Here is a 21,693-nt window from a genome sequence, read left to right on the forward strand (position 1 = left end):
TTGATTTCTTTGTCCTAATATTTACACTGTATATGTGACAACTGACATACGTAGTGTGGTTTTACATCTTACATACGCATTTAGCAACAGAAATAATACCTTAATACTGAATTATGACTAAAACATAACTAATTCTTTTGACTGAATGAACACTTATGAAACAAGCACGGAAATACCTCAAGTTCCTTAAGAAACTCAGAATAGGGGATAATTATTTTTTTAATTAGGAAATAGGGTTTTTTTCCAGTCATACCCTGTAAAAACTGTTAACTGCCAAAGAACATCTTTATTTTAAACTTCCAGTTATATTCCCATAAACCAGCATTATTGTGGTGTTAAATGAAAGCAAAACTACTTGTTAGTCTCGCCAACAGTGATACTCCTGGCTAGTGACTATAAACCCCAAGTTCTTCCCAAGTCCCAGCCCACATGAGAACAGGGTCTCGTGACTCTTAGCCCTTTATCAGGTCATACAGAGCAAAGAGCAGCGAGGAAGAGAAATGGAGGATAGAGATAAAAAGAAATAGCTCTCCCCACCTCCTTAGAAATACTTATTGCTTTTCTGATTAACGTACCAGTTTCATTTTCCACTACAAAATTGATCTGGTCTTAAAGCAGAAAATGCTGTGCATACACTTCTTGTGTCTTCTAAAATGATCTACTAGTACAATGCAGGGAATTTATTGCTTTCCAGGGAAAATGGAATGTATGGATGCTATAAGAGATTATTGTGTATACAAATCAAAGGATTACTTAGTAACCTGTGATACACCTGAAGACGTAAGAAACATTGTAAGACATCAGAAACAAGAAGCACGAAACAGAAGCAAGTACAATGAATAACCTTCAATACTTCAAAGGACAGTTTCTGTGCTCCAGCTTAGTTTCATTTCTGTTAGGACTGACCATGAGAAAGCTGGTGAACTTGTCAAAAACCTAAGTCGTTTATTAATTCTAATAATTAATTCTAATAATTAATTCTATAATATTAATTCTAATAATAATATTAGGGCTCTCCACATAATCCATTTGTTGAGAATGTACATGAAAGCAGGTAAGAAGAAGTGGTAGCAGCAAAGAGGTGAAGGTGATCTTGAAGACAGTTTGTGGTAGCAACCAACACTGGGCGCCCAGGGAGAAGCCCCACATACCAACGACGGGTACTGGTCGCTGTTCTTTGTTGCTCAGCCCTGTTACTCTGGTAAGCGACCTACGACTCGGCTTTGGATGGAAATCAAGTAGAGTCAGTGTGTTCATGAGGTGATGCACTTTCATGGAGATGTGCACTCTGTGGCCGTAACAGCTGCACGGCTCCACCCGCGCTGCGGACACGGCCCCGGCCAGGCCCTCTCCTTCCCCCTGAAGAGCGCGAAGGCCGGAGAGGCCTCACGCTGGGACGGGGACGGAGACGGCGACGGCGACGGGCACCGCCGGTGCCCCGCCAGCGGCCCGCCCCCGCGCGGGCAGGGCCAGGGCTGGAAGTGACGCGGGCGGCGGGCGGGGCCGTGCGGCGCTGATGGCGGAGGCCCCATGTTAGTGTCCGCGGTGCCCTCCGCGCCCGCCTAGGTAAGGGGCCTTCCCGGGCCTGGCTGGGGGGGACGGGCGGGTCTGGCACCCTCGTCGCTACAGGCCTCCGGCAGCCGCTGCGGCAGGCGGGGCCGTTAGGCCACGGGTCTCGGTTCTGCGCCACCGGGAAGTTCCCCCCCACCGCCCGGCTGTCTCGGGCCGGTCGTAGTCGGGAGAGGAGAAAGGGGGGAGCGTCGAGGCGGCGCGGGCGGCCGTGCTGGGAGGGGCGGCGGGGCTCCTCTCCCCCCCCGCCGCGGCGGCGGGCGCCTTGCGACGGGCCGGAGCGAAGGTGATCTGCGGCGGGCGGGTGAGGCCGCGCCGGCCGCTGGCGGAGCGAGGCGGGTAGGGACGGGCCGGGAGGCGGCAGGGCGGCCCTGTGGAGCAGGGCAAGGCGGGGCAGGTAGGGGCCGGGGGTGTCGGGTGCGCCCCGTCCCGCCGGGACCTCAGCCGGAGGGCTCCGGAGGGGGTTGGCTGGGGCGGTGCGGCTCGTCCTGCGTTTGTTTTTCCTGCCCGACGAGCTTTTCATCCTTCCGTCACTCTCTGTGCGTAAACCCAACGCGTCGCTCAGCCTCCCCGAGGGAATCGCTTGTCGTGTCATTAATGAAGCCCAAGCGTAGCTCTTCCTCCTCCGCCTCCCCTCCTTCCCAGCCGGTAGCCATGAGCTAGGTAAGCAGGCACCCAGCATCACCTAAACTACCCTTGAACTGTAAGGAGATCTCAGCTTCACCAGAGCTCCGAGGATTTTCCTGCTGGGGAACAGTAATCCCAGATGATTCTGCTGATCCGCGCAAGTTCAGATCTGTGAATAGTTCTGCTTTGGGCTTGGAAACCAGCCTCCCTTTACTGGTTTCACTAAGGCTAGTACTCAGCTGTGGTAGCTGGCAACCAGTGTGCAGAAATGAATGTTTGAGGTTTTTTTTTGTGGGATTTCTGTGTGGTTTTTTGCGTGTTTTTTTTTTTTTTTTTCCTAATAAGTGTTTAGAATATTGACTATCCAATTTTTAAAATAGACCTATTTTAAAAACAGTTAAAACAATTGTTTTTGTTATTAATGCTTTGTTTACTTTTTCATGGGTAATAGAAACTGAAACAGTCTGTTCCATGTCAATATTTGGCTTCAGGTAATGCCGAATTGCTAAAAATCAATGAACTTGTTGCACTTGTAAAAAAATAAGACTATTCTGTTTCTTTTAGAATTGTAGAAGCTGCTGCTTCATTCCATTTGTAGTTCAGAGTAGATTTAAGAGATGTCTTAAATGCAGTCCTCTGTTTTGAGAGGTGTAGTAGTTTTCAGGGTTTTTACTGTGCGGTAAAATTTCCTATGCTCTTTTGGACTCCAAAACTAGATAACAGGATTTGTGTATACTCTTGTTATCTCTCAAAAGCTGTCTTTTGATTTTTACTCAGTTTCTTGTTTGTGTAAGTTCTTGGTTTTGTCCTTTATTAATCTTCACAAGCTTGGAATTTTATCTTATTACTTGTGTTGTTAAAGCAGTTTTGTACCCTGTAATGCTGATACATCAAAATAATGTCATTGCTGCCCATATGTACTTAATGTGTTACACTAAATTGGGCAGTAATAAGCTTAAAACATTGAGGACTTAAACCTACAAAATCCTTGTTTACCTTTTCCTTGTTTTGAATGATGAATACCTGTTTACTTCAGGGTGCATTTTATTTCAGAAAAGATGAACTCTTTGCCACTTATCTTTTAAGTGTTTCACAAACTTGTGATTATATGTCGAAATCAAACACTTGAAACTTCTCAACTGCCTAGCTTATATTTTTGGCAGATGTTGCCGAATACGAGGAAGGGACGTTCTTGTTCTGCTTGTGAAGCATCTTGCATTGCTGTAATTTTTAGCACTATGTGTTCTGAATGAGGTGGTGAATGGAAAGCATGATTAAAAGCTTTTGCAGTCTAAGTGATTAGCTTAATCCGTCGAACTGCTTGCATACCTAAATGTTCCTGCTATCAATGAAGTCCATTGTTTATGGTAATGAAGCTAAACGTGCAGGGCTTGGGAGCATATGTGTTACAGTGAGAACAGTAAAAGATGCCTGCAGACTGCTAAATAGAGGCAAGAGAACCTTTGGAAGAAGAAGAAAAAAGAAACCCCATCCAAACAGAACCCTCCTGTTTTAGATAAACTTCCTTGTTTTTAAAAACGTCTTAAAATGGAACTTTGTTACTTTTGCTGAGAGAGGAGGAAAAACTTCACATATAAAAATGCTGTGAAAAGCACTGAGCAGTACAGATTCTGAGAAAAGTTTAAAGCAGGGAAACTATGGAGCTTTGTTTCTCCTTCCCTACCGTATCCAGAACCATTAAAAATATTTCATTGCGTTAGAACCCTGCGTTGTTTTCACACCGCTGCTTTTATTTCCCACTTTCTGCTACTGTATCTGAGATATAATAGTGAGGCATTCAGCTAAGCAATGCTTTCTTGTCATCTTGATGTCATCGCTGAAATGACTGCCCTTTTATTCTGAGAGGTGATTGTTTTGGGGTAATGCTGAGGCAGTGCACTTTGGTGGACTTGGTCTAAAGCTGTCTGTTTTCGGAACAAAGGAGCTAATTGTTAGCTTTCTCTGTCTTGTATATTTCAAATAGATGAAGTTTTTTAACTTAACTAATTTTTCCACTATATTGAAGTAGCAACTTTTATAATTTTGTTACAGATCAATCATGTCATCCTTTCAAGAGGTTCCGTCTTCAGCTAGCACTTTGCAGACTTCCAATTTTGCACATGTGATTTTTCAAAATGTGGCAAAAAGTTATCTTCCAAACACACACCTTGAATGTCACTACACTCTGACCCAGTTTATCCATCCTCATCAGAAAGACTGGGTTGGTATTTTCAAGGTAAGTAAAACTTGTTCTAGTGCTATTTCTCAAATGTTCACTGTCTTACCAGTTTAAAAAAAAAAAGAAATTGCCCAGAACACTGAAAGCTCTCTCATAAACTTAAGTGGGACATCACTTAAGTGATATATTGGTTCCTGCTATTAAAGTATGGATTTTGTAACAAAAATCAAACTGGAGGTCAAAGCTAGAGTAGTAAGTAGACTTTAAGTCTGCAGGAGTGAAGGGAAGGTGTGATGTAGTGGTGTCATGCAGAATTAAATGGAGATGACTTGAGAAGAGATACGTGGGCACAGAATGACATTGTGAGTAGGACTTATATGAAGAGTATGAGTGAGAATAACTGAAACGCGTGTGGAAAGAACAAAAACTAAGCTGGAGATATCCTAAGCCACGTCCCTGACTCATTTTTGTTGCTAGAACAGGCTGAACAGTATAGATCACTGAAATTATTCAAAACAGACTATTGAAAAAAGGAGAAGGGGTGAGGCCACATGTAAGTTGCCTCACGTTAGTGATTTGATTTAGTTGGAGGTATTTTTAAAAGTTAAGTTTCATTTGTGGGATTAGAAATTGATTAATTCTTACAGCTGCTTCTGTTTAAGACTTTGATCTATACTTCTTTGCAGTATAGCTCCTAGTAGATGATGCATAAATTCCTTATACTTGAATGGTTAACAGAAGTTTTGATTTGGACTTTAAAGAAGTGGCGCTTTGGCAGTGGGGAAGGGAGAAAGGTAACGCATTATCTCAGTACTGGAGAATCTTTCCCCTAGAACTGTGCACTGTTTAAGAACATAGTGCTTGACTTCAGTGCAATCTGCAGACCACCAGTGGATTGTTCTTCTTTGTTCAAGATGAATTACTCTTCTCCAAAATAGAAGTATGGTGCTCTACAAGAAAGCAGAAGCATTTTTAATGCTATATGCAATGACTGTACAGTCATTAAATTGTGCGAGGGAGGCATTAACTTATGAACAGGCACATTTCTCTAGTGGGAAGTTTTTTTTTTTTAAAAAATATATATAGATATATCTTGATTATCTGCAAAGTTTTGACAAATAGTGTAACTGAGCACACTGGAATGTTTAGTTAATGACATTAATGAAACTTTAAAAAAACTTTATCAAAACTGTAGAGAGGGTACTGTTCGTAATACACACAAGCATTTTGAAATCGTTTAAATATAACTTGAGAAGTGAATGTTATGGTTTTGTCGATCTGAGTGAGAGAGGCAATCAGACAGGGCCCTAAAAATATTAGCTAGGCAAATATTTTTTTTTTTAAAAAAGAAACATTTTTTCAGTGACTACACAAAATCCTGTGTGCAATGTGCAGGTATCGTTGATTTCATCTTGACTGTGATGATAGAATTTGCAAACTATTGAGGTATGACTTTTTATTCTATTTTAGCAATGACAGGTAATACAGCTTTGGTAGTCATTTGAGGAATATGTTGAGCTGGCATAAGGTAGTATGTTGCTGAAAGAAACATCTTCTTCTATTCAGAGTGGCTTATTTCTTGTGCTTCCTCTCCTTTATGTGAAACAAGCTCTTGTGTAATCAGTCAAATTGGAATTGGTTGAGGTTGAGACCAATGTTTTGGGACTGGATTTTTTAAAATGGAATTTCCCAACTGAATTTTTGGTTCATCTAGTTCTCATCAACGCAAGATGGGGAAAAGGAGGAAAATTGTTTTCCTTTTGTGACCATATCAGCTTATACTAAGAGTTATGAATATACTGTATTAGTATAGTTAGAGTGCAGTGAGTTAAATGGAGTCAGCTGTCCAACTGTATCTGTGTCTACGAATACGTATGTGTATGAGTAATGTTTACAGTAAAATAAATTGTGAAGATGTGGTTATCTTGGCATAGATAATAGACAGAAGTTGTAATATACTGTGAGTATAAAAGTGAGTGACTAGTTCTAGAGAACTGATTATTTCTGGATAATCAATAAACCACCTCCAGGTGGTTTGAAAACTGGTGAAAAAACAGGCCGGAGTTTTATCATTTACCTTTCTAAAACACATAAGAATGATGTGAATGATATGATGCATGTTTAGTAAAGTGATATTCAGCATTTAAAAAAAAAGCAAATCTTGACTAATGAGGACAATAATTAATGGCTTTCTGTGTTGGCCTAGTATGCAAGGAAAGAGAGGCTTCTGTGAGAGAACTCAAAGCATCGATTCACAGACTGTTCATGTAGAGGGAATAGAAGTACACCTTTCTGAGGTGAATAAATTACATAGAAAACAAACCTGTTTAAGCTGATATCATTTAACCTTTGCTTGCAATTGCACAGAAAGTTACTAGTGTTGTAATAGTGAACACTGAACAGAGGGAAACAAACAAAAAAAACCCAGCCAAAAAAATCCCTCCTAATGATGATTTCAGATTAGTACAGAAAATAAGTATGGAATAGAATAAGGTTTTATTTTTTTTCCACATGTGAACGTTGTGTTGTTTTTGGTTCTAATATTGACTTTTCTTCCATTTTAGCAGGCAATGGCTTCAGCTATATTCTGTCCTGTGTTTGGTCAGCTGGTTAGCTAAGAATTTTTTTATTGAACTGAACAAAATCTATAGGTACCTTTTTAAGTGAATGGCTTTCATTTAGATTGCAAGTCCAAGTACGTTTCTTCAGCAGCAGTGATGTCTTGAGTAGATAATGGTTGTTTATATTATCCTGTTTGTGTTGCTAGGCCAGCTGTTTATGCAGCTGCGCAGTGAAATGGATCAGGGAGGTGATCTGCCAGAAAAATACAGCCCCTCCGCCTCCAGCTTTTACCACCTTGTTTCACAACTAGTTGGTTCTTCAACTCGATCCTTGGGTGATGCAATCAGCAGTTGTACTGGCATATCACTGTGATGGAAACAAGTGGACTAGGAAGGTGTGTGGAGAAGTCAGTAACTCCTATGTTATTGACATGGCTGCTTAATGTAGAATGACAATTGAAGCTTATTTTTCAAGTCTTTTTAGAGTTCTGTTCTGAAGAGAAGCTTTTAAGGGTTTAGTTTGTCAGTTTGTTTCCTTTTTAAATGGAAATGGAGCTAATAGTTCCAGAAGCAAAACCTTATTTTATATACTGACTCTTAATTTCTAGCTTGTGAGTTTTTAAATGTTTATATAGTATGCACTACATGTCTAATAGACTCTTTTTATTTCATGTACACTTGCATTTGTGATTGTTGTAGTTGCCATTACTGTATGCAGCTTATGTGAAAAAGTGGTGTTAGAAATAGAATTCTTGGTAGGAGCCATAAATTGCTTATTTGTGTGTCTATTGTGGTTCTTTATTCATTTATCTATTTATTATGGAACTTCATTTTGCTCTTTGTTATATCAGTCTTTTCCACCTGGTATATGTTCTTTTTCACTTGCTAGACTTAATGCTTGTGAGTTTTCTTCCCCTCATTAGAAATGTTTCCAGTTTTCTGTGTGTACTGAGTATTCCACTTTTCATCACTTGAGTATTGGCTTCTGTTTTGTACTTTGGAAAGATTATGGCTTCAGTGAAAGGCACCACAGCAGATCCATCATGTTTGCAATTGTTTATTTACAGATATCTTCTTCTCAAGGATATTTTACAAAGCAACTTAAAGTAAGGAGCTAAGGCAAGATAAAGTACTGCCTCTCTGTTCTCCATCAGAGGTATCAAAAAGGTCGTTGGGAGGTAGAATAGGTCTAGAACTTCAGACCTGAGCTAGAGATTTGTAGCATACAGCACTATGAGAAAGAACTAAATAAATCGGCAAACAAGTAACAGTTCTTCTAAAACCTAACTAAAACATATTGTAGCAACTTCTTTGCATATGCTGTAGTTGAAATGTGTTTTTTGTTGTTCCAGTGTGACCGAAGTCGCTAAAGTTAAACTTTTGTATTGCTGAGCATAAGGTACTTCATGGTGGTGGTAGTAGATTTAAAACTGTTCCCAAGAAAGTAATTTTATACTTTTAGAAAAATGCAAACCCAGTGTTCATAAAATGAAAGGATAATGTTCATAGAATCATAGAATGGTCAGGGCTGGAAGGGACCTCAAGATCATCTAGTTTCCAACCCCCCTGCCATGGGCAGGGACAGCCTCCACTACACCAGGTTGCTCAAAGCCTCATCCAGCCTGGCCTTGAACACTTCCAGGGATGGGGCATCCACACCTTCTCTGGGCAACCTTTTCTGGTGCCTCACCACCCTCAGAGTGAAAAATTTATTCCTTGTATCTAATCTAAATCTCCCCTCTTTCAGTTTAAAGCCATTGCCCCTTGTCCTTTCACTACACGCTCTTGTAAAAAGTCCTTCCCCAGCTTTCCTGTAGGGCCCCTTTAAGTACTGGAAGGCTGCAATAAGATCACCCCAGAGCCTTCTCTTCTCCAGGCTGAACAGCCCCAACTCTCTCAGCGTGTCTTCATAGGAGAGGTGTTCCAACCCTTGGATCATCTTCGTGGCCCTCCTCTGGACTCGCTCCAGCAGCTCCATGTCCTTCTTGTGTTGGGGACTCCAGAGCTGAACACGGTATTCCAGGTGGGGTCTCACAAGAGCAGAGTAGAGGGGCAGAATCACCTCCCTTGACCTGCTGGCCACGCTTCTTGGATGCAGCCCAGGACATGGTTGGCTTTCTGGGCTGCCAGCGCACATTGCCGGCTCATGTTGAGCTTCTCATCCACCATCACTCCCAAGTCCTTTTCCTCAGGGCAGCTCTCAATCTATTCGCTGTCCAGCCTGTACTTGTGCTTGGGATTGCCCCGACCCATGTGCAGGACCTTGCACTTGGCCTTGTTGAACTTCAAGAGGTTCTCAGAGGCCCACCTCTCCAGCTTGTTGCATGTAGGAGAATTATTTCAGATACACCTTATTTGTAAGAAAACTGGTGTATCTAAAGGCATGCACTGCTTTTGGGGTTGGACCTTTGGCAAAAATTTGGAGAGGGCGCGAAATACCATAATGAAGATGATGTTACCCTTCAGAGCAGAAGTTCTGAATAATGCGGCATTTTTATTCTTCTTGTATATATTAATCTTTCTTTTTCTTCCTTGTCTCTTACAGGAGGCTTAAAAACAGGTTTTGACTCAGCCTTCAAGTCTGTTGTCTTTCATTGCTACTTTTTTTTTTTGCTTTTGTGACATCCTGGAGGGTCATCTGTAATCAAGTGCCAAAATATAGAGATCAGTTATGTCCTTGCTTCTTAGCAAGGGAAAAACAGATAGGCAGTTTTACAGATAAGTACCAGTCTAGTACTTGGCATGGACATCCTGAGCCCAAGTCCCTCTTCATGCATTTTTTTCTGTGCAGAAGAACCTGATGGTTCCTGGTGTGGAGTCAAAGGGGAGAAGGCTTATCATTCTTGACAGATTTCGTAAGAGATCTGTACTTCCAGAATGTCCAATATCCACTTTTTATTCTTCTCTGTTTCTCTCTGATTAATTGAAATCTGGAGAGGCACTTAGGGTAATCCAAATGTAAACCTTTGAAATGAGGAAAAATAATTATGTGCACTACATGTGGTTGCAAAAATGATGTTTCTGGTAGGTGGTCCTGATCTCTGGATGGGGAAGTCTACATCTTGTGACTTTATTTCACAATAAAGTGAAATAATTGTATGGCCACGTGGTATTTCTTGCCTTATTAATGCATAATGTCCAGACTTGCAGAAGTGTTTGAAAACCCTGCTTGGCTTTTAGGAAAAAGTGCTTACCCCATTGTCTAGGACATATGTGTGCAAGTTGGACTGACAGATGTTCAGAAGGTGGGGGAGACAGGTTTAATACACATCTCCAAGGTAAAAGGAAAGAATGTTATGGGCATAATAAAGATACTGCTTTAAGAGAGTAGCCTTAAAGGTGTGGGTGTTTGTTGGGTATATCGTAATACTTTCTGGGTTTCTGAAGATTTAATTTTGCTGAGGCCAGCATGCTGGAAAGACCTGTGATGTCAGCAGGTAGTCTTACATATGTTAAGCTAATGGCTTTGGTCTTACTGTGTCATTAATTAGCTATTCCATCAAACTTTTGTGTTCCTCAGTTCTAATTGATACATTTTTCTAAGTAATCTACATTACTGTTCTTATTGGATGTTGACTTAAGTTGTAGACATGCTTTGGCATTAACTGCTTCAGTGTACCCCTAGAGAAGAAAAGGGATTTTTTTTCCTTTCTTGATGTCCACATTTTTAATATTCACAACTTTAAATGATGATCTGATGTTCTGGTAACTTAACATATGGGAAGAGCTGCATTAACTAGCATTGGAAAGATCTTAGTAACTTGCTTGAACACCAGAAGTGCCTGCTTGCTCTGAAAGGGTACTCAGTATTGAGGAGGTAGCACCTGATGCACACACCTGGGGTGTGCATCAGTGGAGCACCTGTATTTACATGCAGTTTAATTTCTTTCTTTTCAGTGTACTGGTTTATAGCAAACCTGTTAGAGGTCAAAAACCTCTGTAACAGAATTTAACAATGGATTTAATGGACGCCCAAGAAATAGCTTGGTGGTTGCTTTGTATCAAGAAAATATAGATACGTTTTTTTGTTTGGTACTCTGGGTTGTTTAGTCTCCTTTGGACTGCATATAACAGTATGACTTGTGTGAATCATTTCTATGTTCTGATTTTGTCACAGATGGATTTCTTTTTTATTTATTAATTTTTTTAAGATATCAATTACTTCCGTATATACAGATCATGTTACGAAGTGTAGTGCAACAACTGGGTGTGTTATTGTATTGAAAAATTCTATATTTTTCTGGCATGGAATCATCACTGCACAGCAGGGCAAGATAGATATAGGAATGTGTAGTGGACGGTATGTCCTGTTAAAATTGTTGGCAATAGAATTATTGGAATTCAGAATGTTTTGAGAATTGCTGTATCCACAAATTAGAGTGATTCTGTTGGTTTCTGATTTACCTCCTTTGGAAAGACATGTCTTAAATAACTTGGGATACTTTTTTTTTTTTTTTTTTAAGAAAAAGGAGTCCATCGCAATGTTGTGCAATATTTCTATACTGGATGAAGAGAATGATAATCTGAGTTTAACTGATGTTACCTTTGACAAAGTTTTTTCATTTGTCATTTAATTCCAAGTGTCATTAATTTTCTGAAATATTTGCCATGGTAGGTTTGCGTGGTCAGAGACAGAATTGGCATAGTGAAGTGGTCAGTAGCTGGTAAAAATTTTAAAGTAAAATATTGTGCTAATTTATGGTTTTCATGAGATGTGATAGTAATGACTATTTCACTTAAACTCCACCCATCCTTTTTAGATACATTTTCATGCTTATCTCTTAAAGTAAACAGTAACTTTGTTACTCTTTGATCTGTCATAACATTTCCTTGGACAGTCATTTACATATGTACCAGGTTTTCTTTTAGACAGTTCATATTGTTTCTGTATTTATTTTGATTTATACCTAATAAGACAGAAAGTTGATCCTTTGGTCTAGGCACTCTGTCAATGTTGTTTTAACATATTTCTCTGAACTATGAGGTAGAAATACAACCAAGGAGAGATGATAATAGGTTAGGATCCCGATAGTACCTTGATACTGCAACAAATACCATATGTTCTCAATTGCCCAAGTTAAAAGATTGCCTGTACGTGTTTGTAACATTCAGCAGAGATGGACTTCTTCAGGTCTGGGCATGGAAGAACATACTAAGATTACAGCCTTTTGTAAAAAGTCTAGAGTACCTTGCATCCATCTACGATCCCGAAACGTTTCCGCTTTAGGGCTCCTGCTGTATAACAAATTTTATCTCAGTGTGAGCAGTGAGGTCATGTCTGAAGCGAGGTCTTAAATGACTTGGACTGAAGTATGTCAAAGTTGCATGTTGTATAAGGTGATCACAGACATACTAAAAACCCCAAAGTTGTAGCTTTGACTTCATTGTTTGCTTATTTAGAAATGTCTGTGCCTTAATGTTACTAAAGTGAACCTCGTACTTAATTAAGTATTTTTCCTCATGTCTGTGTTCTGAAGTTTTTTATACAGTTTGATTCTTTCAGAATTGGCATCTAGATATCATTATTTGATGATGCATGCTTTCAAAAGTATGTCACGTCATCGGCATGTCATGGTTAACAGTAAACTATCAGTAATTTTGCCTGGTGTGAGCTTCACTGCCCCCAAATGTTTTCATTTTTCCATCTGTTAATTGACTTAGAAGATCTCATCACCTGTAGCTGCCTTTTGTGGACTGTTACAGGCTACAGTAGCAGTAGCACTTGGGACTTTCAAGTAATGTTACTTGAACTCGGGGTTATGGTACAAACCAAGCCTGCTGTGGAGAAATCACTTCCTAGGATGCTGGGCCCAGTTGCATTGTGCTTAGACACTGGTGTTTTCTGTGGTTTGGGTCAACCTAACTGTTTCTTACCATGTGAAATATGTAAAGGCTGCTGACTTACTGTTGTCAATAACAATGATCCTGTATAATGTATGTCCAAAACCTGACCTACTGTCTACACTTTCGCTTCTTTCAGAGGTAGTTTATTGTCATCTTGTAGTCCTTGGGGTACTTTGTGTTCTGGTTTCAGCTGGGACAGAGTTAGTTTTTATCTTTGTAGCTAGAATAGTGCTGTGTTTTGTATTTAGTATGGGATTTGGTATGAGAAGAATGTTGATAATATACTGGTGTTTTGGGTGTTGCTGAGAAATCAAGGACTTTTCAACTTCCGATGCTTTCCTAATGTGCAGGTGCACAAGAAGCTGGGAGGGAACATAGCTAGAAAAACTCATCCAAATTGGCCAGTTCCATACCATGCAATGTCCTGATTAATATGTAAATGAGGGTTGACCAGGAAATGCGCTTGCTTTCTTGTGGGATTGTGGTTTTGGGATTTCTGTTTTACGGGATTGCTAGTTGGGGACAGGCTGGGCATTGGTAGGCAGGTAATGAGCAATTTCACTGTGCATCACTCGTTGTATGGTCTATTATTATTATTATTATTAATTTTATTTTATTTCAATTATTAAATTGTTCTTATATCACCCATGGGCCTCCTTGCCTTTACCTCTCTGATTCTCTCCCCTGTTCCCTGGGGGTGAGGGAGAGTGAGTGAGCAGCCAAGTGGTGTTTGGTTGCCGACCGGATTAAGACCAGGACACTTTGCCAAATTACTTTCCAAACTATTTAATTCACCTTTGAATTACAAAAAGGGCATAATTTTTACTTTGAAGAGTTTGTGGTTTGTGTGGTGTGTTGTGGGTTGTGGTGTTTTTTTTTTTTTTTCAGTTGGGCCATACTGGGTATTTACAATAAAGGCTCGTTGGTTCAGCTAAACAAGTGTTTCCTGGGTTTGCTTCTTTGGCCTGCTGATGTTATTACATGTGTTGTAGAGATAGGTAAGACACTTGTAGTGCAGCAGAATGAGCACTGCTGTTCTTCCAGTTGCGTAACAGCTTTCTGAGGCCAGGGAAGAAAATGCCAAGTGAGCTTCCAAGTGATGCCAAGCGAGTGGTGTTTCTTTAAAGCACTCTTTGTCAAGATCGAGACTGACTTTACCAAGAATCTATAGAAGGAAAGAAATTGAACAAAATACAGAAACAGAAAAATGTTAATTTCTGGAGTTCCAGATGAATGTGGAAAATAAAAAATGAAGTTTGAAAAGTCTGAAATAATTTTTACACTGTGAACACTGTGCAGTTGTAAGGCAGAGCTTTCTTTTAGGAAAGATTACATTCTTTGTAAGATGAATCAGACAAAAGTTAAAGGAGATACTGTGAAATACAATGGTTATTATTTTTCCTCAGTAATATATATGATAACTCGTTATTGGCATACAGACACACAAATTATTCTTCCCCCTCCCCATTTATTTTTCTAGTCAGCTAATTTTCTTCTAGTTATTTTGTGGAAATGTACTGTTGGTGAAATGTAAATGTGGGAAAGTTAAGTGCACTGTGTGGCATTTCAGTCAGAAAGGGGCTTGTATGTGTGAGGCAGCATACAAGAAAAAAAACCTTTCATGATGACTGCATGTGTATTTATTAGTAGAAGGAAAACCCGTCTGGTATGAGTATTGTGGACAGTTGAGTTGTCCCTACTTGCCTAGCCAAATTGCAAAGTAGTCTGCAATAGACATCTTAACCTTTACCAGACTTCAGTGTTTCCACTGCAACTACAATGTTGGTTTAAACAACCAAAAAGTAGTTCATCAGGTCCTAAATTGAAATAAGCACTTTTGCTCACAAGTAGGAAATAAGATTATAGTGAATGGATTGCTCTACAATGGCCTATTAAAACTTTTCCGTTTTAGGGAGGTAGAATTAAATAGTGAGGTTTGTTTGAGTAACAAATTGTTTGTATGAAATAACATAATCTGGATATGACTTGTTTGTGGGAGACATGATGTTTAGTCATGTTTTTGGTTTAAAAACATGGGTTGAGAAGGTGAAAGTAGGATTTGGTTTTCTGGATGATTAATCTGTTGGTTAACATCTGGAAAGCAAGAGTGTTGGAATTTATACACAACTTCCTAGTTTAAAAATGGATTTCTGAGTGGAGTTTGTGAGAGTTAAATGTAGAGAAACAGAGAAGATAGAAGAATGTGTTGAACACCATGTTAGTAGCCAAGACTTTAATTCTGATTGTAACACGTTTTATTATTTTTTTTCTGTTGGTTTAGAGAAGTTGCATTATCTAAGTCTTACTTGCTCTTTTATCTAAGAAATAAGGACGCTAATATTTTTTAGTTTTTAACTCTGAGCAAAATATTTTCAGAGTCAGTGAATTCCTTGAAAAGTACTGGTATCAGCACAGCCGGTCAATACACCACTGAGGAACTCAAGTTCACAGTTTGCAGCGAGTCTTGTGTGTAGCTTGACAGGTCATTCTCCTTTTTCCTTCTCTGAACTTCAGGTTTTGTGCTGAAGTTCTTGTGTAATTTGTAATGTTTGTGTGCTTGAATGTGGTGGGTATTGTAATGTCTGCCTTTACCCATGCCAAGTTTTTAAATTAGACTGCTAAACTGTGCCTTTTTTACTCCTGGCTCACAGAAAGTTTCACAGTGCGTCCCATTGAAATTCCTCATTTCTTTAAGATTTCTGATGGTAAGATCAGCTTTAGCACTTCTAATTGGAACTTAGTTTTATATTAGTAGTTGACAATACTTTTTGTTTGGTGTGTTGTGTTCTGTTTTGGGTGTTTTTAATTTTTTTCCAACTGGTATATGAAGTTGCTTTCATTAAAGGAGTTCCAGCAGAAGTTTTTGTACAACAACAGCCCTGTAGCTCTTTTGGTCAAGATACTGTTTTGCTTGAGTTGCTTTCATTTTGAAAGTCTTATTCTAAATTTTTAGTACTTTTTTTTAATCAAATGCTCTTCCAGTTAACAGTATCAACTAAATATGAAAAAGCATATTATAAAAGTATCTGTATCTGGGTTTTTTGTATGCCATTTTAGTTAGCATTCTAATGAAAGTGGTGTGAGTTTTGTTTTGTGGGTTGTTTTTTGTTGTGTGGTTGTTTTTTTTTTTTAAAAACTTTGGTTTCACATTTTAGTACATTGGAATATATTCTTCAAAATAGGACAGTAGCTTCACATGAGGCCTAAACAGAAATTAAGTATGGCTTTCCACACCTTTCCTCTCATTTCCAGCTTTTTAACAGCTTTTAAGTTCTAATTATTAATGTAAATAAATGTGCTTGCAGCTTGAGTAGTTAGATCATAAATTTTTAGAACTTGGTCAGTAAATGAAGGAAACAAAAAAAATGAAATTATGTAATTGAACACTTGATTTTTAAATATATTTTTATAATGGATATAATTTCTCTCAATGACTTCTTTTTGTTTGTTATTAAAATTCAAATACAGAAATGAAATGCCTGAATCTTTATTACAAGCATTTGTGTGTTTTTTTTTTCTCTGTAATGTTTTCGTGAATACACGTACTCACTGAGAGTCATGTCAGCGGTTTTGGCAGTTAAAATGGTCAAACTCTTGTTCTTACAGACCTGAAGATTTTTCTTTGATAACAGTAAAAGACTTTACTTGTTGGCTGCCCTTGTTTTCTGATGTGTTGTGCCAGTGCTGTTATTTTTCCATTTTCTTATTTTTTGAATAGAAACAATACTGCAAGAGCTAGTAAAAGAAATACTTAACCACTTATTCCATTTTCTACTTTCGTGTAAAATTGCTAGGGTTTGGTTTTGTTTGTTTTAAACTTTGAGGTAACTAGAAATTGAATGATGTGAAAAAGGAAAGACTAATAGACACAAATTTGTGATAAAAGTTCTATGGAACATTTAAATAGTATTTAAATAGCATTTGCATTTACTTCTTACCAGTAGATTACTGGGGAGAGTTTGGACACAAATAAAGAAGCATCCTTGCTTCTTTCTGTTTTCACCTTGAGGGCTTCTCAAGTATTGGAGAACTCTGCTTCTACTTAGTAATTTCCAATTCTATCATAAAGTCTGCGTTTGAAATTTGTCTTCTACTCTGTTACTGTTGTGGGATTGTCCTGGAGACTCCTGCATAGATAAGCCTATAGGTATGAAAATAAATCTAGGATTGGATATTTTTTCACAGAACAGATTCTGTGTTCTGCTGTTTCAGTGAAAATGGTTACAGTGGGGTCAAAGGAGCCCCATCACCCCAAGAACTGGAGCACCAGCTGCAAAAGGTTTTGTGAGGTATCTACTGCTTGAACATGGTTTTATGGAGGAAATACTTCTGAAAATGAAAGATTATATCTGCTTTTTAACTTAACAAAACTTACCTTTGAGTTTTCAAGGTATGAAATTAAGGAATATGCTGCCCAGGGAATTATTTTAGTCTGTACTCAAGTATCGCTACCTCTAAATTATATAGCTTTCACAAAAAGTGGCATTTCAGGAACTGCAATATGCAATATCATAAAACTGTGTATGCAGTAAGTAAATACATTTATTTTTTAAAAAATTCTCTCGTGTTTTCTCCAGTGTACACTACTGATTGATGCTATTTACCCCGTGCTAACTGTATTTAACAACACCTACCTGTTGAGTTGTCTGATTTCTTGAATCCTACACTATTACTAGGAAGATGCACAAAGCACAAATTCTTATGTTTATGAGAAGAAGCTTCAACTTGCCCTTTTTCAATATGCCTCAAGCATTATTGTATGAACCAGTTGCTGTAATGGTATTTTTAATTTAAAAAAAACCCCACCAACGAAACAACAAAAAAACCCCAACAAAACCTCCTTACATGGACATTTGTCTTAAATAGCCATTTTTCTCCTGTCAGTGTAGTCCAGATAAGGTCTTCACAACAAATGCGTTCTTGTAGGGCATCTGGACTCTTCTCCCCCTCTGGAGACTAACCTGGAAGATAGTCTATATTAATTGTAGTAAGTTTTTTTGCTTTGATCAGCGGTCAGAGAAACAGTCTTAACTTTTCTGATTCCTTTCATTAAAATGAAAATATTTTTTCCAAGTAAATACGCCTGATGCTGCTGGAGTTTATTTTGCTTCCAGAGCTAGTGTTTTGTTTTGTTTTTCATATAAAGTCATTGTGGGTTTGTTGACAAGTATTCTCATCTTCCTTTTCATCGTTTTCACTTTGTATTTATTTCCTTTGTAGCTTTACGACTAGTTTTAGTTTATTTCTTATTTCAATTTAAGCAACCTTAAAATTTCTTAATATAGTTTTAACCATATTTTATAGCATCTGTTGGTTTTCCTTCTGAGCTGAAAGAAGTATCTTTGTCAAAGGTCACATTTAGATCAAACACACCTAATGTGTGTTTGTAGTCTTATATCTGTGATAGTATATCTGTTGCCATAGAGAAGGTTATGACTGTGTAGGAGTGTTTTGTATTTTTAAATCATTGTGTACTTCGTACTAGGCTTATTAGTGAGAATATTGTCAAAAGATGTAAAGTATTAAAATAAAGGTTTCATTAAAGCCTGTTGCTAGTTTATTTTTTTTTTTAAATTTAGATCTCAGACTGAAAATATCCTTACTTAATTTTGTCTTTATTTTTGTTCTCAGCGAGTCATTACTTTCGTTTTGCTCCTTGTTTCTGTCATCTAAGAAATAATCCTATAGATGTTAATGATAATTGTTAAGTAGGAAAGTTGTTGAATAACGTTACTAAGCTAATGTGCTTTGCTGCAGAATACAAAAACTTCCCCTTTTAAATGTATGCAGCTGCGAGGAAGATGAGATTTGTTCGTGTTTCCTTCTCTGCATTGTCATGTTTTGTTGTGTGTAACCTGTAGAAGGGAAGACCCTCAACTTCTGGAGTCCTATGTAGTGAAAAGAGCTGTTGGGTAGTCCACACCTGCTGATGACTTGCATGTGCCAATTAAGAAATAATTGGATTCTCAGGATTGTAAGAGTGTAAGACGGGAGCTTTGGTAGGGGAAGCAGATGGTGGGTGACAGGAAATAGGAGGAATAGGTGGAGCAAATATGTGCAGGGTAAACTTCTTGGGGTATCACCCAGTAGTTCTCCATGTGTCAAAGTTCTCTCTTTAAAGTAGCCCACAGATTAGTTATACGTGAATCATGTGACACCTGCGGAGAAACTGGCCAGGATGGTAATCTGTTCTCTACATAATTACTCTTTTTGTTTGTATCAGTATGATTAAAGTTTTAAATTACCTTAAAAATACATATATTTACGTGGCTTACTGTACAGGTGAAGTATTCATAAAAATAACTTCTGGTTTCAGAAAAAATTGTTACGTTTACAAATCAACATACCATATTAAAAAAAATAAAATAAAAGAAGCTGCAGTCCCAGAGAAAAATTGAATCAGAAGTTGACTTTATCTCCTAGAGGGATCACTTTTGTTTTTATATTCACTGCATTTTGCTTCTTCTCTTTACGTTCCTAAAGTGTTAATTATCAGAAGGAAGGATGTTATTTGACTCAAGTTTTTATGCACAGAAGTGAAAACTACAGTAGTATGAAAAGATTACTTCATTTCTATATAGCATTTGTTCTGGACATAATAATTCAGTTTCCCTTCTGAAATTAAAAAGAACAAGATGGAGACTTTTCACTCTTTGAGAACTAAATTTAAAAAGCTATCTGCTTGCTTTACTTTAGGGCAGCAAGTAATAGTATATGCTTCTCTTTTCTGAGGTAAAAACAGGTTCGGCAAAAAAGGAGTATTAACATCTCTGAGTTGGATTTGAAGACGTGGCTAACAGGAAAATTTTAAAAATGTTTTTCCTGTGAAATTTATTGAGGAAAAATTGCTTTGCCCCCCCCCTTTCAAGTTACTGGAGGAGCATTCCTTGTTATTTCTGAGATATTTAACAGTGTGGGAATAACAACCCTGGGAAATCTCATTTTATTTGCCTCTTTAAAAGCTCTTTGATAGGAGATACCACAGAAATCTTCAAAATTTTGGCTCAGAGTAGATGTAGAATGTAGTAAGTGATTCCATTCTGATGGATACGTTAAAGTCTGCCCTGCTTCTCTCTAGTAAATGTTGCCTTTAAGAAATGACTATAGTTAGCAAAATGAATGTTTCGTCTGGCTTTGCTGTTATTCATCCTTGTTTTTTAAGAGTATAAAAAAGGCCCGGTCATCTCAGACCAGTTCTTTTTTTTTCCCGAACATTGGCTTTTCCCACACTTTTTAATAAGAAGTGAAGAAATGTAATGGGCATCTATGGAATAATCTATTCAGATTTTTTTTTACTAATGCTAATTATCAATTTTCATATTTGAAATGTATGCCTGTATACATATATAGGTGCTATTCGGTTACTTTCGGTTCTACTGTTCTCTTTGCCTGTCTAAACATCTGGTTTCTTTTTTTTTTTTTTTTAAAGCTGACAATTCCTTAAAAAAAACAGTTCTTAGTGCTTTTCAAATACACGATTGCCATGTATCCTTTATAAAGGAGGATTTGGTATGATCTTAAAGTTCAGAAGTCTTGTCTATTGAAGTAATAGAGATTGTGATTGGTAACTTCATCCTTTTTGGTTGTTTTTTTTGTTTGTTGATTTGCTGTGTTTTTTTTTTTTCTTCCTCTTGAAATGCTGTCTTACGTGATAAAAACTAGTAGACAATTGTCCCTTTTCCTCTTCTTAAGTCTTGCAAGACAGTATACTCAGTTACTGATAAATCATGCTACACCTAGCTTTTGACAGGGTTTTTGGTATATTTTTTTAGTCAGTGGAATAAAACATGTATTTGTTCTTCTCCTTTACTGTTGCATCCATTGCTTTACAGTAGTTACTTTGTGTTTCAGGTTTAGATGTATGTATTTCAAGCTCGTTGGAATATGTTTGTTCAGAGTATAGTGTTTCTTACTGTACAGAACTGCACTGTTAAGAAAAGTCTGAAAACGCGTATTGAAGTTAGAGGGAAGACTGCACCAACTTAGCTGAGCTAGGTTGTCGTGCATGTTTTTTGTTTCGTTGCATACATAGCATGTATATATGGAAGAATTAGCATTCCAGTGAGATGCTGGTCTTTAGTATTGCAGAAGTTGTCCAAAAAGTGCTAGTGTAGCTCTATCAAATTTGGCCTTTTCAGTAGAAGAGAGCTATTTTTCCTTTTCTGCTTTCTGTTTTCTCATGAACCTGTTGGATTGTAGACATGAAATAGTCAGCGTTGGCAGAATTAACACTAAGGAAATCTGACTATAAGCTTCAGAATTAATCATTTTGTATTTTTAATATTCTAATGTGTATCTTTATAAAAAAATAATAAATGTACCAAATAGTAGTTTAAAGTATAGTGAAAACTGTCCGGTGTTTTAATTTATATAGACCCTTTTATTGCCTTAGACCCATTTATTGCCTTAGGTAACAAGCTTAATAAAATTCATGCTAAATCTTTGACATGCTTGTTAAAATATTCCTCATTTGTAAACATTGTTAAGTATCTTTTATTGCATGTTGAAGCAGAAATATGCATATTACACAATGTTGTAAAGGCCAGACCATGATATCCTTAACTGTTTATAATAAATTCTTCTACTTAATGTTTTCTTTCTTTTTTTTTTTTTTTTTTTTTGTGTTTTATTACATTTTAGGTTGGTTGGAGTACTGCAAGAGATTATTACACGTTTGTTTGGTCACCTATGCCTGAAAATTATGTGGAAGGATCAACTGTTAACTGTGTGCTGACATTTCAAGGTGAATATAAAGCGGTATCTACCTAGATTTTTCAGCCTACATGGCTTTTTAAAAACTTACCTGTTCAGTACAATGTTGACAGTTGTATAACAGTTCTGGACTTTTACAAACATAAATTGGAGGAGAATTTTTCACACTTCACTGTCTGAAGTTCAGTCTTATTTTAGATG

At 37.8% G+C, this 21,693-nt stretch overlaps 1 protein-coding gene across 1 annotated transcript in view; it reads left to right on the forward strand.

The window, feature by feature from the left end:
• The first annotated feature begins 1,851 nt into the window (after nt 1-1,851).
• The window catches only part of TAX1BP1 (Tax1 binding protein 1), a 65,569-nt gene continuing 45,727 nt past the window's right edge, over nt 1,852-21,693 (forward strand). The window contains 3 exon segments of the mRNA XM_086614251.1: nt 1,852-1,873; nt 4,249-4,432; nt 21,421-21,523. Coding sequence (XP_086470377.1) covers nt 4,256-4,432; nt 21,421-21,523 — 280 coding nt within the window. The 5' untranslated portion in view covers nt 1,852-1,873; nt 4,249-4,255.

The sequence above is a fragment of the Tauraco erythrolophus genome, chromosome 7, assembly GCF_009769465.1.
Source record: "Tauraco erythrolophus isolate bTauEry1 chromosome 7, bTauEry1.pri, whole genome shotgun sequence".
In the NCBI taxonomy this organism is placed as follows: Eukaryota; Metazoa; Chordata; class Aves; order Musophagiformes; family Musophagidae; genus Tauraco; species Tauraco erythrolophus.